The 19,128-nt window shown below is 40.8% G+C and overlaps 1 protein-coding gene across 14 annotated transcripts in view; it reads right to left on the reverse strand.

Moving 5' to 3' along the window:
- Positions 1-3,828: 3,828 nt before the first annotated feature.
- LOC135498947 (serine/arginine repetitive matrix protein 2-like) overlaps positions 3,829-19,128 on the reverse strand; it is a 45,091-nt gene continuing 29,791 nt past the window's right edge. For 2 of the 14 annotated variants that reach the window (XM_064789483.1, XM_064789482.1), the window contains exons 8-18: positions 18,927-19,031; positions 18,392-18,488; positions 17,955-18,181; positions 15,953-16,185; positions 15,623-15,800; positions 14,767-14,814; positions 14,242-14,319; positions 13,746-13,808; positions 11,923-12,150; positions 9,124-9,216; positions 3,829-7,308 (exon numbers count right to left, since the gene is read on the reverse strand). In XM_064789483.1, coding sequence (XP_064645553.1) covers positions 7,156-7,308; positions 9,124-9,216; positions 11,923-12,150; positions 13,746-13,808; positions 14,242-14,319; positions 14,767-14,814; positions 15,623-15,800; positions 15,953-16,185; positions 17,955-18,181; positions 18,392-18,488; positions 18,927-19,031 — 1,503 coding nt within the window. In that variant the 3' untranslated portion in view covers positions 3,829-7,155. Of the gene's footprint in view, positions 7,309-9,123; positions 9,217-11,922; positions 12,151-13,394; positions 13,461-13,745; positions 13,809-14,241; positions 14,320-14,766; positions 14,815-15,622; positions 15,801-15,952; positions 16,186-17,954; positions 18,182-18,391; positions 18,489-18,926; positions 19,032-19,128 lie in introns of all 14 variants that reach the window. The other 12 variants (XM_064789485.1, XM_064789486.1, XM_064789484.1 and 9 more) reach the window with 12 other exon arrangements.

Raw genomic sequence — 19,128 nt, forward strand, 5'->3', positions numbered from 1 at the left:
GGAGCAGCTGGGAGAGCTGAAAACACGTGCTTATGTCCTCTGACGATGTCCCTAAAACGGGCAAGGGCACAAGATGACGAAATACAAAATCCACATGTGCAGTGGAGCTTATATTTCGCCATGATTGTGACAGTCACAACCTTTTGAGAACGATATATTGCCATGCCATCAAATCATCATTCGATATGAAGGCCATTCAAAGGAGAACAATCCTTAAGCAGGACCCCTTCCTTTGTCCCCCAACCCTTATAATTTGGCCCTCAGCCAACAATGCCACTGTTTGCGTCTCTGTTGGCACATTCATGTTTGTCGTCCGCTCTGCCGTTATGGTAATAATTGGCACTTGGCCAAGACATTAGCGACGTGGGTAACCAGCACGTGCCAAGTTGTGGCTGGCCTCTGGGTAGCCATTTTTATTCCACTGTCGACACTTGACATTCAGACTCCTGGATTCTAATGATAGCAGAAGACCACCAAGCCACGTCAAGAATGACATTATATTTCACTCCCATGGTATTTTTATTAAATTATTCATCACTTTTTTGTGACGTTTTCCAAACATTGCACCCGGGCATTGGAGTTGGACCCAATGTGGGGATTCCAAACGTCTGGCAAGGACTCCTTTATTGAGGCCAGCAAGTCTGGATTTTTTTCGGCTCGATTTTAGACCAAATCGATCAGCCTTCTCATATGATCTGATATGATAATTGCTACTTTTATGTTTAAAGGATTCAATCGAGATCCATATATCTTTTTGGTTTGTAAACAGCAAGATCAAACGCGCATACCACATTCATTGTTGAACCTGTGAAACGCCCGTCTGCACCCCTAATTAATTCAGTCACGTGCGCTAATTTATGCAACAGATGATCCACAAAGAAATCACGTGACCACGTCGAGTCCGCCATCTTTGTCGAAAAACATCAAAAATAAATCACAATGAAGGCATAAGTTTCTACAAAATTTGGGCAGAAATTGTATAAAATTTCGATCAAAAGTTACCTTGTCGTGAAAACACCGAAGAAAAGGAAAACAAGGATGTCATCGCACACTCCGGGGGCGCCATCCAAGACAAAACGTCTGCGTCCCCATCCAAATCCCTAATCCATCAAAAAGCCGCATTTTCCTCAAAATGCTAACCAAATTCTAATTTCTCCGGCATCACAACATTCATAGAACGCTTCGCCGTAAAATTTGGTCCAATAATAATGCCCATTCCCGTCTTCCTACAATATGACCTCCAACACTCTTTACAGTCCGCCATAGCTGGCCACGTCAAACCATGTTATAGAGACCCTACACGCGATTAATAGTCGGCTTCAACAATTTGCTAACCCCTCTAGGAGCAATTGCTCAACAATCGCTGCGCCTTGTTTTGTTTGACGAGATATCGACGCATGCGTAGCGGTTTATCGATATAAATCACCCAATAAACGTGTTAGAAAGGTTGGGCGGGAGTTCCGAGTGCGTAAGTGCGCATATCAAATGTTACTTCACTGTCCCTTTAATTTTTGTGCGTTCAATAACAACCTGGCCCTTTAAATAATTTTCCGCTGTCCCTTTAACTCGGCCGTCACAGGAACTGTCGGCGTGGCACAGTGCATGTGGATACATCAGAGCCTCTCACCTCCGAGGGTCCCGCAAGTGCAGGGGCTGGAGAACATGAATGGAGCTATCTCTTTAACAGAGCGCCTACAGTAACCAATGCTTAATTGCAGGGGGCCAATATATGATTTAGGGCTCTTTCTTTAACCTTTATGTTGCTGACAGGGGTTAATAATATGATTTCGGGCTTATAGTAACCATTGCTTGCAGGGCTCTCCCACTAACTGAGCGCTCAGCGCCTGTCACACCTGAGGTGTCCCGTGGGGTGCACATCCTGAACTTCCCGAGTCCAACACTCGGCACTAACGACCGAGTTTACAGTAACCTGTGCGAGGGGAGGAGGATACGACTGACTCTGGTTTTTCGAGGATGATGCTTGCACAGGCTTGCAGTGCTCTAACAGTAACCTTTCCTTACATGCGAGGCCGGGGGTCTATTTTACGATTCGGGGCTCTCCCTTTAACTGAGCGATCACAGAAACCAATATTACGTTATTTTGCTCCTTACCTAGACAGGCCAAAAACCGGAGCAGCAAACCGGCATGGGCAAGGACAAATAAAGTTTTCAGGGGATCAATCACATTATTAAGGGCTCTCCCTTTAACTTACCTTAAAGTAACTATTGCTTGCAGTGGTTCTTAGACAATTAACCACTCTCCCTTTAACTGAGCGCAGTAACTGTTGTTATAAGATTTATCACTCATCCTTTTACTGAGGGCTCGCCTCTCATTGACATTGTATCATAAATGGCAGCATCGGATGCAGCAGATGTTGGCCACCTGAGAGCCAGTTGCTGAACTAAAATAACTGGCGTTTGTATGGGTATTCTCATGATTAAAGTCAGTATCGGCTGAACAGCTTCAGCGCCGAACTACGCAGATCTCCCTGGCCAAAATCCCCTATCATTGAGCTGGTTGTCGGAGTCTCGTGGACTTTACGGAAGAACGACGCCATCGCCATCTTCAGGGCGAGGTAGGAACTGAAAGACCTCTGCGTTGCCCCGTGCGCTCTCATTGAGTTTGTATCATAAATGGCAGCATCGGATGCAGCAGATGTTGGCCACTGGAGAGCCAGTTGCTGAACTAAAATAACTGGCGTTTGTATGGATATTCTCATGATTAAAGTCAGTATCGGCTGAACACCTTCAGCGCCAAACAACGCAGATCTCCCTGGCCCAAATCCCCAATCATTGAGCTGAGTCTCGTGGACTTTACGGAAGAACTACGCCATCGCCATCTTCAGGGCGAGGGAGGAACTGAAAATACCTCTATGCGCTGCCCCTTCACGGAAGAACTACACCATCGCCATCTTCAGGGCGAGGTAGGAACTGAAAGACCTCTGCGTTGCCCCGTGCGCTCTCATTGAGTTTGTATCATAAATGGCAGCATCGGATGCAGCAGATGTTGGCCACTGGAGAGCCAGTTGCTGAACTAAAATAACTGGCGTTTGTATGGATATTCTCATGATTAAAGTCAGTATCGGCTGAACACCTTCAGCGCCAAACAACGCAGATCTCCCTGGCCCAAATCCCCAATCATTGAGCTGAGTCTCGTGGACTTTACGGAAGAACTACGCCATCGCCATCTTCAGGGCGAGGGAGGAACTGAAAATACCTCTATGCGCTGCCCCTTCACGGCAGAACTACACCATCGCCATCTCCAGGGCGAGGTAGGAACTGAAAAGACCTCTGCGTTGCCCCGTGCGCTCTCATTGATTTTGTATCATAAATGGCAGCATCGGATACAGCAGATGTTTGCCACCCGAGAGCAAGTTGCTGAACTAAATAACTAGCGTTTGTATGGGATATTCTCTTGATTAAAGTCAGTATCGGCTTTACACCATGTAGATCTACGTGGCCCAAATCCCCCTCAATGAGCTGGTTATCGGAATCACGTGGACGTGACTGAAATACGCCATCGCCATCTTCAGGGCGAGGCAGGAACTGAAAAGACCAACCATAAAGCTGTTCCCACTCTCTAAAATTTCTTTTTTTGGGGGGGTTGGGGGTGTTGGAAAGGGGGGGGTCATTGTTCAACCAAATATCAAAATATAATAAAGGAGGGTAGCTAACATAACTCTATCGATTCAAGAAGACCTTGTCTTGGAGAAGTTACTGCAAAATACCTTATGCACCCATCTCTTGTACTTTTTTTCTGCGGGTCTGAAGAGGGGGTTTGCTGGTACCCCATTGCTTGCAGCATGGATGAAATAAAGAAACGGTATACAACCTGAATGTATCGTTTCCATTTAATAAAATGATTGACTCTTACAGCTAGAGGTTCATATTGCAAATGTAAACTGAAATTCAACAAAGTGTTCTGTGCAGTAAATGGTGAAGGATGACTTTTCTCCTGAGAGAAACAAGCATGAACCAAGAGGTGGAAGTCACTTCAAGATCACCTGCAATTAAAAATGTTACAAAGTTTGAGAAAACTTCTATAGATCAACAACAGACGCAGAACTGTTTTCCACTCCACAAAGCCATATAGAAAGACTGACCAATCAAATCCTCAGGAAATCAGCAATATTGTTGTAATTTCTCAATTTCATTGGGGGGATAGTATGTCGTCTAATCTAAACTTATGAGAAGTTTTCACAAATTTGAGAATAATTTAACTGCACGAACCCTTAAACATGCGTTGATATCAAGCAGAAATGTGGAACAATTCTGTCTTTCTTCTTGTCTTGTGACTGCGGAAGTAAATCAACCAAATTGTTTAGTTACAACGCTCAGTTTTCAACAAACGCTTGGAAGTGAGTTCCAAGAAGTATTGATACTTAAAAACCAGTCGTTTTCAAAATACTCTGCCTCTCGATGTGAAAAAACCTTATTATGAGGAGTAGGACTATTTTGCCTATTCTTCATCTCGAACCCTAGACATTGCACATGTTCCTTGGAAGGACATTAGGCCCCAGGTTATCTTCATCTTGACCCTCAATGTATTGACATTCCTCAGCTGCCCGACAACCATGTCAAGATGGCCTGAATGGACTGAGGCAATACCGCTTGAAGTCCAGTATGGGTTATCCCAGGCCAATTAATGCAAGTATCAATTCGTTTCTTGTACCCCCCCTCCTCAAGGGTAGTTAAGCTATCACCACTAATCTTTGCCGATGCTTGAGTAGTGTTTATATTTCCTTTAGTGAAAATTTGGCGAAGCTGGAAAGAATAAGGATGCTAATGTGTCGATGTCTTGGCGAACATACAGCCTTACCCAGTAAAATTAGTCCGGTTACTTTATATGATGGTGACAACTGATATATTGTTGATGGTGACGTCTTGACGAAAGAAAAAGTAGCATTGGTGAAAAAAGGGTGATGCTTGAGCCTTAAGATGTCGTTATAGGGTGATAAGGTGTCGTACCCTTGAGGAGAGGGGGGTACAAGATACGAATTGATACTTGCATAAAGAATACCAATGTCACTGAAACCAACGCACAATATGATAATTAGATACAAAAGTATGCATAGAAATCAAGGCTGCACATTTTTGACATAAAGAATGCTGCTTTTTAGGACGATCTTTAAATAGATACCTGAATAAAATTGAAAGAATTCATGAAAAAACGTACCCCCAAAATGAGTTTTTGAACCACAACAAACTGTATTTCTCCGCTAGAGTGCAGCACTTGACAAGGGTAACAACATGATGTCCTGTACCCACTTCAGGATGGCAACCTATGTGAATAAATTAGACTAATGGCATGGTCTGTGGCGCACAATGTCACGAAATCATTGCACCATGCCGCAGGAAACAATCTGATTCTTTTGTACCAGTATTTATGTCCGACATTCGGACTTATTTTGTGCGATGGCATGAGTATTAAAGTCCTCTATGGTCAAGTCCTGCACTCTCACGGTGAAGCAATGGCTACTGGTACCAATTAAAAATTGCAGTGATACACACTACTAACAACAATACGAAGAACTGATATTAAAGCTCAGTTTTGACACCAACCACACATGTAGATGATTCAAAGATGATCAGACTACGATCACCTCTAGTCAGGCTCTTTTACACCCCCGCTTCTTTAATGGACTTGTCTAAAGCATTAACTGGAAGAGCCTAAACACGGAACTGGGGGTACTCTTTAAATTTGTCAAAGACTTAGGGGTCGAAATGGACCATCCCCAGGCTGGGCTCACCATGAAATCTCTCAAACACAGTTCTGTTGATTGCTGTAGGATGGCAGCACTATCTACTTCTCCAATTCACAATAATACAATGATACACATTTGAATAAATACAGTACAAAACATCGATATTTTGTACCGGCACATCAATGACTCGATCCTATCAAGTCTTTCCTCATATAAATAGCATCCAATACAAAACGGATCGGTTGCTTTCAAAGAATTTAGTCACCTTCGTATGTCCTGAAGACAAACGACAGAAAGACACATCTTTCAAGACGCTTGTATATTCATATATAGGTAAAAAGAATATGCACACATAATAGTTAATAGAATCCCCCACAGGTGGTGCAATATAAGCAGACCAACTTCTCATTTATGCGAAGTGGCCTCACATAACTTCTAGTTCAAACAATCATCACCAGGTGGCTTCAATTTTCAGTAACACTTCGGCGAAGGAGACATCGATTCAACCAAAATCATTCAGAATACAGGAGTTGGTTTACACTTTTGCCACCAGGGGGCTCCACCTGTGACACATGTGGAAAGGGTTCAGGGATGCACACTTGAGGTACATGAAAACTGAACATGATATTTTTCTGAAGTCATCATATTAAACTAGACATTTGCTGATTAACAACACTGAATTGATCCCTATCACATTTTGGACCACTGAAATTCACATCAAACACAACCTGGGAAAGGTTAGGACTTACAGAGATCAGGTTTCAAGGTCAGATCCAGGGGTCAAGGTTAGATTAAAGGGTCAAGGTCACAGTGTGAAAGCGGACCCCTAATAGCTAAATGAAAACTTGAAATTTCTCACACAATGATCAATATTTTTTACACTGCAAGCTTCGAGATACCATTTCTTAGCAAATGAGCACAAGCAATAATGCTTTAAAGACAATTTGACAACATGTTTCCATGGAAACTGTCATACAACACTAGCCTTGGTAGCTATTCCTTGACAACAGTTATCTCCTTGGCAACCATTCATATGACAACAGCTAAATCTAGATATTAGTCATCGGAAAAGGCACCTTGTGGCAGTCCTTTCTTCTGCAGTCATTGTTGGCAATAGCGCCTCAAAGGTGCTGGTATTCATGGCAACTGTTGCTTAGCAACATCAAATGGTTAGCAACTATGTCGTATTACTTGGCGACCATTTCCAAAATATGCAGATATCATGTTTCATTGGTCAAAAATATCCCTAAAAACTCTTTGTGAAAATATTCCACTATTCAAGGAATCCATCATCATTGAACCTTAACTTTTAAAATTGCAAGTTCACTTCAAACTGGTACTACGTTTCGACCTTGGTGTACCTATTCACCCTGATGTTACAAAATGGGCCAAATCAGCCAATAGAAAATGCATTGGAATGGTTCAACCATTACATGAATATAGGGGTGTTTCAACAGTTGCTTTGGTTTGGTGTGTTATCATTGTCACAGTCTTTTAAATCATTAAGTTCCTCCTCAAGTTGTCGAATCCGTTTGTCTTTAAGCATAATTTGTTCCTTGAGGCTGTGAATTTCTTCGAGTTGGCGGAAGTAGGCTTTTCTTAGCTGCAAATAGAGGGCGTAAGGTTAGAACTGTTGAAAAAAGTACCAGGATTTGATACCATGTGTTATTTGGGTGAAACTGGCTAGAATAAGGCTGACAGTTGACAAATTTGCCTCCAGAACGTTTGAAGCAGAGTCATCAATATTTTGTTCTGGATACTGACAACGATAAATTTCCTAACATTTGAGTTTCATGAATGACTCCTGAAAAATAAACGTCCTCAGAATGACAGCCATCAAAACATTCAAACAGAAAGTGAAAAGAATGCAAATTTGGGAAGATTGGGTTGTAATACGAAGTGGATCCAAGGCCTTAAAGGGAGCCTATAGGCAGGAGTAACGGTGTCCAATAAGTGGTCATCATGTTACCAAAAGGCACAGTGAACGAACGGGGTCTGGTTTGACTTGGCGTTAAACTGATGTACTGTGAGATAGTAATGACAACTACCGGTGATTCTGTGCAACTTAATCTGGCTCACCTTGCCTATAGTCACCCTTTAAAACGTTTGTGCTTTCATGAAGAAAGCGTTTTAATATTGAAATTCGCTGAAAATATCTCAAAATGTTCATGGTGCATTTGAAGAAATGACAAACTGTAATCCTTCAGCAACAGAAAAGGAAACTGGTCTTTCAACCATTCAAACATGCAAATCTCAATCATCCAAATGAAACCTAACTTATTAGGTGTAACTTCTTTATATTCAGTCCTAACGCCTCCCAAGATATCATAAAAAATAAAACTTGAAAATTTACACACATAACAAGTGGTTTCAATGACAATCCACGGCAAAATGAAACGGAAATGTCAACCCCAAATTATCCAAAAGTTTATTTGAAACCAGTCAATCTGACAAGCCACAGCCAAAACTTATTCAAACAATCCACTGAAAGTCTTACAATGTTGCCCCAGAGGGGACCGTCTTCCTCAATATCGATATCATCATTCTGTAAAATATGATGTTACCTCGTAATCAGGGGCATAGCTAACTTTTTGGTGTTTGGGGGCGGGGGTTTGGCAAAATAACACCTTCTGAAACATTTCATCCAAAATCATGGTCAAAACACATTTTTTGGAGGCTTGCCCCCTGCCCCTGCCCCTCCCGCTGGTCATAAAGCAAGTAAAGTCAAATAGAGAGGCAGCAAAATGGGTGTAGCAACCTTGTAGAAAATGAAGTGTTGATTATTGCTGCGATGAGGGATAAAAAACACTTGCAGCAGGTAAAATCTCAAAAATCTGAGGTTGATATTTGTTGCAGGTTGAAGCGATCGCTGTTCTTGTCACAACACCTGTGTTGAACACCGCAGAAGAGAGACTCTGTTGCACGCGATCTTAATCGCAAGTCTGGCAACAAAGATCTCTCGTTTGACACAAGATCATCACTCTAAACTTATAAGTATCAGGTAAATTAAAACCAAGTGCAGAAAACTGCAAAATTTGTTGGACGATTGGTTTATCACCAAAGACATATTTAGAAATGGAGGACTGGAAAGAATTGGAATAAATGTAAGTTTGTAAGAAGATTTGTCAAGTTTTCTGACCAGGTATATTGCCTTGTAGTTTTGGAACTGAAATAAACGCAGCAGGATGATTCGAGATGAGTTTGGATGGTCTTTTTGAAACAGTTAGAATCGAGAAACAGTTAGAAACAGTTAGAATCGAGGTCAAAAGCAGTTTTGGCGCGAATGACATCATCAATGCTGATTTGTACTGAAGTTGAATTGACACCCTTGGAAACGATTTGAAGGTACAGATGGACCCAAAACAACGCCACGTTTCTTAAAGACGAGACTGACAAATCCATCACCATGGTAACCTACCTCGGGATCCGTTTTTGGTGTCAGTCCATTCTCTATCGGTGGTTCCTCGGCTTGTGGAGATTTTGGCGTCCAGACCTTTTTCACGTGAACTTTCTGTACAACATAGAACATGCCGACATTTAGAAATTAAGCACTTTAAGCAAAAATTGGGAAGAATTAAGGAACTAAATAGTATTTCACCATACACTTTACTTAAATACGAATATATCTTTGTTTAAAATGTGTAATTCTTGTTCCAGGTCATTAGTTGATAACGTGACCATTCAAAAGTCCACGTATACTCTATATGCCTCAAGGTCGTCATCTAATGGTCAATGGGGACTTCAATTCCTTTAGTTTATGTAGAATTTAAAGGGCCTGACAAGAGCTACTCTTAAGCAAACACAGCTCTGTCTGTCTGATACTGTAATCTGCCAAATTTTCATGACCATTTTTTTTGGCAGATTTTGCAAATAACTCAATTTATCGAAAAATAAAAACCTGGGAAATACTTTTTGATTGGAAAAACTTCGAAATTCGAAAGAGATTTCATAATCCTCCAAAATAAAAAATATGTGAATTTTTAAAAAATTTTTCAGAAATTTTGTGAATTACCAAAAAAAAAAGTGTGAATATTTGGCAATTTGCAGTACCGGTAGTTGAGAGGAAATTGGCAGACGTCAACAATGAAATCAACAAGTGATCAAATCAAATATGAAACAAAGCAAGTAAAGAAAGCACCCAAGGGCTGAAAAAGCAAGTTCGTTAACATAATTACTTTGAAATGACAAAAAACAAAACAATAACGAACTTATCAATGGTTACTACGACAAGGAAATAAATTTGTGAAGAAACAATATGGTGACTGCAGTGATTATGCTGGACATGCTGATCTCCTGCAACTTTCGGTGGTGTCAGTGGAAAGAGTGGTTGATAAACTCTAAAAGTTTCTCCGAGCGGTCTAACACAATGAAGTTGATGTACGTTGGATCATAAATGTGACTCGCCACAGCAAAACTAGGCGCATGTCGCTCTGAGCTTGGCAGGTCGAGACAGACCGGTTGTTTAGTTCCCCTTTTCCCGCTTTCGTGAAATCTGCGAAGGTCAATCTCTCCCATTATCTCCTGGTGTCATTCAGGCTCATCTTCTGTGTGACATGCGACTGGTTTTGCTGTGACGGGTCACAAATATACTGTCTTGAGATGGTTCTGGCACCTTTTTGTACAGTCTCCTCTGGTCCAAACAAGTCGACTAAATACTTGTCAACATTTTTCATCCACTATGTGAAAGACTGCTCACAGATTCTTTCAGAGTATGGGGTTTGGGAGATGTAACAACAAATCAAACTTATCATGCATATGCAATTTGAAACGAATGAAGCAGGTGAACTCATCAAACTGTGCCAAGGTGAGTGTCATCTGTGAGGACTGGTTTCCCATACAAAATATCAAACTCAGCAACAAAATGGACTCAATAGTTTTATGAAAAGGGCATTTCAGGCTTGAAACAAAATGATAAATAGCTCGCAGTAACGCCGTCCCATCAGCTAAAGCAGATAGCACACAACTGCAGAGAAGCGTTGAACAAAGACACCAAGTAAACAGTGTACTACCTGAATGAAATTGCGCAAATCGCTTTGAATCCGATGTAAATCGCTTCGAAAATCTCATCTAAGGTTGGGTTTACATAAGATTCAAATTGGCACTTGTCAGGTTTACATAAGATTCAAGTTGACACTTGTCAGGTTTACATAAGATTCAAGTTGGCACTTGTCCGGTTTACATAAGATTCAAGGTGTCACTTGTCAGGTTTACATAAAATTCAAGTTGTCACTTGTCGAGTTTACATAAGATTCAAGTTGCCACTTGTCACAGGTTTAGCGATGTCACGACTTGAACGTGATGGCAGGTCAGCCAAATGCAGGTGTCGATAATTGTCTCAACATCTTGAATGTTTCTTGTGGCAAAATATCAATACCAAAGTCCTTCAATGTTTCAAAGCCAGATAAACAGCACTCTTACGAATGAGTTTTTGGATAACCAACAAATAAATTGTGAATTTCTTGGGGTGATGTGCCAGTGTGAAAGGTCAAGTGATGAAAGTGAGAAACGCCAAAACTTTGCACAATAAAACCTCACACGTTAGAAACTATCAAAGGCTCCAAGTTAGCGTTAGTAGCGGTTGTTAGGGAAGCCATGTTGTTACTAAGGTAACAGGTCAAGGTCAGAAAAGCACAGCATTCGTTTATTAGTCGCATATGAAATCAAGGATATATCCTAAAATGGTTAAGGACTTGTCAATCTATGGTTATCATAGGTCAATCTCAGGTCTGCCGATTAGACTTGAGGCTAATTGGCAGACCCATGATCTCAGCTTGTTACTCTAAAAGAACTCTTTAACCATATCACTACAGCAGACAGGTATTTCGGTCCATGCAGAAAGTTCTTTGCCATATCTGAATTACACTAAAATCAATAGCAGTGACTGTCACCTGAGTTATCAGAACAGAAAGAATCATGTTGCACTGACTCAGTTGATGATGTGATTGTAATTTTTTGGTAACAAACTGAAATTGTGCTACTAGGGAATGACAAACTCTACCCCTCCCTAATTGAAACTGATATCTAAACTAGATACTACAGCTATGCTCCCAAAAATGACCTTTACCCAAAACATTGATCTAACTTTTGACCTTGACCCACTTTTAAAATATCTTCCGATGACCTTGACCCCAAAACACTCCTATCTATATTTAGCGATCCCCACCCGCTAACCGCCGCTAAAAGCGCATGATGAAGCCTCGAATGTCATGTGACTTACGCTAACAGGACTAGGAGGCTCATATGAAAACGTATCATCCTCGACTTTTTGAATAATTTCACGGACAGATTCCGTGCGGACACGGGTTATATCCGAGGCCGAAATGTCCGTTTCATATTCGTCAGACATGTCGGACCAAACACGTTTTCTTTCCGTCGACCGCAAGGGCGGTGTATGGTCGATAATTTCAATACTTTTTTCCTCGAACGGAGATTGTGGTTGCAGCACCTAGTGGTTTAAAAGTGAACTATTTAGAATCAAACGGATTAAAGTGCATTCGGTGCGTTAACTTTGCAAGTAAATGAAGCCCTAGAGTAAAATCTTGCTGCCAGGCACACCTGAAATTAAAAGCTGTGCGCGGGGATGTCTAATGCAAATGGGCTGCAGTGTACCTCTGGGAGAGTTAAATGGACGACCTAACAATAATGATTATCATTTGGTTATATTTGGAGCCTACACATGTTACTGTTAAAATAAGACATTAACCTATTTAGCTATTACTCAATTATTCCATGATAGATGGAATTTTGTTTTTTACTGAAGATGTAGTTTAAGACAGAAAATCTATTAACTATTCCAAACAACACAGAATATTCAAAAATGTTAATTACAACAGTAGAAATGTCAAGGACACCGTGTCTGACTAATACAACAAATCAACTGTTCTAGAAGTGAAAAGGGTTAAAAACACCCAAGAAGCCACACAGTGCACAGTTACCATAGTTACCAGTTACTATAGCAACATTGTCATGGTTACCAGTCACTATAGCAACATTCACATGGTTACCAGTTACTAAAGATACATCACCATGCATGGTTACCAGTTTACCAGTTAGCTACATACAACTTAATCCAAAAATACTTTTTACCGAAGTATTTTTTACTCAAATTCAACTGAAATGATTCAGCCACTCATATTGCCCTACAAGACAACATTTTTACTGACATAAGTTGTAACATTTGTTAATGTTATGAAAGTGGACAAATTATTTTGTTTGGGAATCATATTATTTCATGCCCCTTTGACTGGAATGTCCCTGAACCCCCCCCCCCCCCCCCCGAGAGTTAGCCGATTCATATTTTCATAGATTCTCTCCATGTAACATGTACACAGTGAGAGCAAATTGGAAAATGTCTACAAAACCACACATCATATAACTTCCTACCATGCAACAACACTGTCATACAATGACGAGAAAATATGAGACTTTGAATATTGCCGTTATCCCACAGGCTCCCACAGGCTCGAGGATATTGAAAGAGCTAGGGTACAAGCAACCCGAGTTCAACTAAGATGCTTCCTAGGAATCGTACTCTTAGTTTGTCGAGCAGATGCAAAACTTCCACGATAACTTGATCCATCTCATGCACGGCTGTTCCAAAGATCGAGCAAATTGAGGCCACGAATCACTACGATGACAATCAGTGAATACATTCATGGACGGTGCACGTCATCACTATTTCTCACTTACCCTGACGGGGTTGAGTAACGTGAACCCCGTCTCAACAAACGACTTTCCACATTTTAATCCCGCAGGCTAAAATCAGGAAATTCAAACCAAGAAAATTATGTTCCGGCAAAATTCTTATACACCTTGGCTGCCACGTAGCATTGTGAAATGCACTAGGCGTCGTTTTTGCTGCATAAATTTTGGTGTCGCAGTCATAATCGCTTGGACACCGAACGCTATTCAAAGGCACCGTGTGGTCTTCTTGGGTGTGGTTTTCCCAGGGTTCATCACTGCACACCAACCTAATTATGACCTAGAGTCAGAGGGTTAATATCGCACACAGAGGTCAAAGGTCAGAGTTCAAGGTCGTACCGTGTATGTTGATTGTTGGGAGGAGAAGGGCTTGGCACTGTACATCCACACTGGTGGTGCCCTCTAATAATCATAAAATGAACTAACAAGTTAAAAAATGCAAATGGAAGAAGATATGGAGGTCAAATTGTTGGAACAACTGTGATTAGATAAGAACAGTTTTAACAAACAAATTAACCTTCTGTTCAAGGCCACAAACAATTTGTTATTACGCTGGGATGTTTTCGAGACGGAGACATGCTGTTTATGGGAACGGTTTATGGAAACCGTGCAAAATGTCATTCAACCGCAAAAAGCCAAACTGACGATGATGCCAACAATTTCAACTTGGGATTTCAACTTGAATTGGTTAGTGATGAAATAAGCGACGCGGACAGTATCAATTAAATGTGATTTGAAAACTGTCAAATAATCGTACAAATTCGTACATATTTCACAGTTAGGTACGCAGACTGGACAATGTTATCAGTAACAAAACATAGTATTTCAAACCAACCTCTTTATCTACTTGTACCTCTTCGTCAACCTTGTCCCCAGTTTCAGCAACGGGTGCCAATTTGACAACAACCTCAAGCTGCATCATTTAAAAGATGAATTTATTCATTGCGATGATTTTTCAGGCTAATTTTTCGGGCCGATTTTTCATCAATGATAACTTCAACCATCAAAGGATCAAAAAGTTATATATGCACCCACTTAATTGCAAACTTCATCAATTTGGTAAAAAGAATCTATGCTTGAGAATCCGTTGTTGACAATAGATAAGTTTTTGATAGCGAACAGATCATACGGTATACTACACTATACGCGAACAATGGCTTCACAAAGGGTGCATGACCATGAAACTATTGTTCGCGTATAGTATAGTATAGGGTATAGCTCTATGGAATAGGTGCCTAAAGGATGAAAAACGAGCCAGGGCATGAAGATGACGACTTGAATGATTTTTCCGTCAAAACGTGAACAAGTAGCAGTTGAAGCAAACCACGAGGTTATGGGACAGGACAGATTATGAACGCACCTTCTCTGTGGTCGTCATTTCTGCGTCTTCTGGGGCAGTGGCGCTTGCCTGAATTGGCACAAAAGAAACAATCGTTGATTTGAGGAAAGATATCTATCGACATGCGAATAAGTCATCGAAAGGAAAGACAGGCAAAATAGTTCATCAAACTCTACTCTTAACGTGAGGAATTCAAAAAGTAATAAACTGGGTTCCCACTGAAATTAAAGTAAATCATTAGTTAATTCTCGGTGGGAAATCTACGGTAATAGAATGGCTAATGAAAAGACCATGCATGAATCACAAGTATGGTTTTGACTTGAACGCGCTAAAGCTTGGTGCGAACATCGCCTGGCCTATAGCAGCACCTAAGCAATTCCGGCCACAAGCTTAGACCCCAAATTAGAGAAAATTTTGCATGTCATGTTTGCACTCCTTAAACAAAACGTCCCGACTCACAATTCAAAACAGATGCCAGGCTTCGGATCATACCCTATTTATCCAGTTGTCAAGCAAATGAAAGAGCTGTGGATTAAGCTACTTTCTCCCTGCAGAAAGCAGCTTTAATAAATCGTGAATGTGCATACCCATTCTTAGGAGTGATCCCCAGGCAGAGTTCCTCCACAACTGGCATGTACCCTTAACCTTTTCGACCCCATTTCCCTTGATAGACCTATCCACGTAATGTATCAGATGAGTCCATTCAAGAAACTGGGGGTGTAAAGGTTAAGAATTCAGCACCAACTGTCACAGGTATCGTGTCCTTTTGTGCCGTCACACAAAGTTCACGGGAAACCTCAATCATGACCAAGGAGGTCGCTGTCAATCCTACCCAGCGACGCAAACGCGTAAATATCATTCCACTTTTCATACACACCTCTCCGTCCGACTTCGGCAGCCCATTTGGCGGTAGCTCAGACAGCCAGTGACTTGGGGGCGGAGTTTTCTTCTCGATGCTGATCTGCGGTGATGTGTTCGCGAGCATGGGAGGTGGCGATGGTCGGATTGGCTCCGCCTTCGTTTCAAATGCTGATATTCTTTCGTGAACACTTTCCCTGTAACCAAAATTAAAGAATCAACTGTATGAAACCTACGATTCGAAAGCCGCCCCTCCCCACCTTGTATTGTCCCACAATGCACTTATATGCGAAGCAAATGGTATGTTAATTATGACTAGAACTGATTGGGTAGGACCGAGAAAATTTACCGTTTCCTTTTAGGGTCATCTTCGTACAAAATCTTTCCGTCAAGAATCTCATCCAAGTTCGGAATCGTGTCTCCACCAATTGATAATTTCTTAATGTTCTGCACGGATCCTGGTACGTGATTTGCTTCCGTAGGTTCCTGTGGGGGCGCTGTGTCATTATTATTGAGTAACGACCGGCTGACGGCCTTGTATGTTGTGATGGTGGGCGTATTTGTAGGTTGCATGGCGCCGTCCTGTAACCAAACAAAGATGTTATGAATATACCAAGAATATCCCTCTGGCCTTCTAAAAGGAGTATAAGAATCAAATAAAAAAAGGAAAATTATTTTTTGAAAAATACTCCTGGGAATTACTAACTAATTGATGAAATTTTTGCCAACTTTCTCCCAAGAACTTTGACATTTTTATCATCATTATCTTTGCCCTCTCTATGGGAATACATCTTGGCAAGAACCACGGTAAACAGTCGGCCCACTTTTCCCCATCTGCATGGCGGAAATCCTCACGCAATCATTCACAACAGCCCAATTCCCAGTCCTACTTCCTGTGCGCTACGCCTTTAAAGGGAATACACGGTTGGTTTGACGAACGGCACAGGCCTCATAAGGAGGAGCCTTTCTGAAAGGTAAATGTGTATTAACTTGTATCAATCAATGCCAATTGTCAGCAATTCCCAGAACTCTTGATCTAAAGTTTATGAAAAGGTGCAGCCTGGAATCCCGAATCCCAAATAATGGACTGTTGGCAGGGTAGTGTCACTTCTACTGAAAACATTTTGATTTGCGAAAATTTCCGAAGAAAATAAAAAATTTTATGATTTTTATTCATGGTGAATACTTTTTTATACAATATTTTCTTTCGGTTTTCCAACTCAAAAATATTTTTTGGCAATTTTTATTTTTAAGAATTTTAGTATATTTGCAAAATCTGCTTCAGTCCATAGTTTGAACAGTAGATCCCAGTTTAGTCATAAAGCAGTGATAACTTAAAAACTCAACTTCTGTATGAAAAAAATAACTTTCTCAATCTTTGATCAAGTTTAGGCCATTTTACATCATCTAAAGGTACAACCATTGGAGAAACCAACCTATCATTTGACCAAGACCATTTTTAAATTGAACCGACATCCTCGTGACCACATGCATTTTCATAGCAAACCACACCCAAATCAGTCAAATTCTTATTGAAAACGTAAAATGAACAGTGCTAATCTCAGCTGTTCCTCCACACCCAGCTCTTTCTTTAATCAAAAATTAAATATGATAATCAAATAGTATTTTACGTGACACCCCGATTTGTTTATAAAGACAATGCCTTAAAGAATTATTTACCAAAAGATGAAACTTGAGATCTATAGTCTGATGCATGCTAACTCCCTCTACAGACACCAAGCCTACCTCGACACTGGGTCAGATCATCAAATAATGACCAACATAAATTTGTTTTAGGGGGACTGGCCATGGGTGTAAAATGGCACAATGGAGTGAGTGAGTGATAAATGTCTGAGTTATATTTATCGGGAGATTGTGTCACCTGGTTGGCATAGTTTTCAATCTGTAGGCAGATTTAGAATACACCCGACCACAGCCAAAACTTACTGATAAATGAATAAAATCTGATTTAGTTATAAAACTGGTTGATCTACGTACTGGGAAACCAGGCTAGCGGAAAAATAGGAGATGAACAACGTCATGATTTAGCTGATGTCTTTAGCTCTGTTGCAAAACAACTTGTAAAATGGGGAACTTTGAATGACCGGATAAAAACCTAAGGCGAGAAAAGGTTCTCATTCATAAATCTGAGCAGTTATGGGGACACCAGCCAGGATCCACATCCAGGTAAACCTGACTGTCTAAAGATTTCTCATATCGGGAGGAGCTGCCATTTGCCAAGAACTTGGCGAGGCATCATGGTTTGGCCAACATTTTAGCTCCAGCTTCACAGCGTTTGATGAGATAACCAATTCGTCCAGTTCAGTGTCAATTCCTCAAACACAGCCTACCTTTAGAGACACTAGTATAGGGTCCCGGTTCTGACCGTTAATCCACTCCATTGCTGACAGTGATGGTATCGAACTCGCTGTCGGCGGGAATATATCTTCTTGGAACATTTCTGATTTGCGCGGGACTCGCATTGAGATGGGCTCAATGAGAGGCTTGGAACTGAGTAACTTGTAGAATCTCACTATCTCGCATTTTGTTAGATCGACGCCCCGCTTTGGCATCACACCTGAAACAAGGAGGGTGAAGTGAAGTTAAGGAAATATCTTATCATGATCTATTCATGATGCTGAAATGTATCCAAGGTTTGACATTTGCCATCGAGATCAATTCTCCTTAAAAACAATATTGCCAGTCTTGATTCAAACGAGCAGGTAAAGAAGTATCATTCATACAATCGCTGATACAATGACGATCAGAAGATTAAACAAGTACTTACCAAATCCTTTCTGAGGATGTCCACTCAGGTACGCACTGAGAAAATGACAGTACGGAGCCTCGTCAACTATTTCATAATACCTAATATTACCATCACCCTGTAAAAACAAAGAGTCATTATATAAAGTCCAGCATTTCTTCTCAACTTTCTTTCTGGTTCTAATTATCATTTGAAATATCCCAATCCCAAAAATCTAAGTAAAAGACAAGAGTCACCGGTTGAATTAAATATCTGAATATTTTAGTTACAAGTTTTTCCAACAGATAGCAATGGCATCAGATACCTCAATTACAACGGACTATAATTGTACGACCTTACAACCTGGATTTGTTGAGAGCTTTTTCACGTCAATGGAGACTCAACCATGCCATCTCAGACAATTAGATTTCACGACAGCTGAACATTTCTACAGCAATAACATATCTCGTAGAATCAATCTATCATATCATGATTTTGATGTTTTCCCATTCTGAGGCAAAAGTCCCATGGATGAATGTCTGCTCTCTAATCAAGTGTATTTCTCAAGGACTCGTACCTTTCCTACTAGAAACATGACCTTATTGTCCACATCATAATACGGGAGTAATACACCACTTGACGAGTCTATACTCTCTAATCTCAGAGGCTTGGAAAGATCGTTCTGAAATGAGATACAAGACAATGATATACGATGGGAAATCTGATGAAGAACGTGGTTTGTGATGATCATCATAGAGCCTTCTACAATGGGCCATATT

This window comes from Lineus longissimus, chromosome 14 (assembly GCF_910592395.1).
Source record: "Lineus longissimus chromosome 14, tnLinLong1.2, whole genome shotgun sequence".
Classification (NCBI taxonomy): Eukaryota; Metazoa; Nemertea; class Pilidiophora; order Heteronemertea; family Lineidae; genus Lineus; species Lineus longissimus.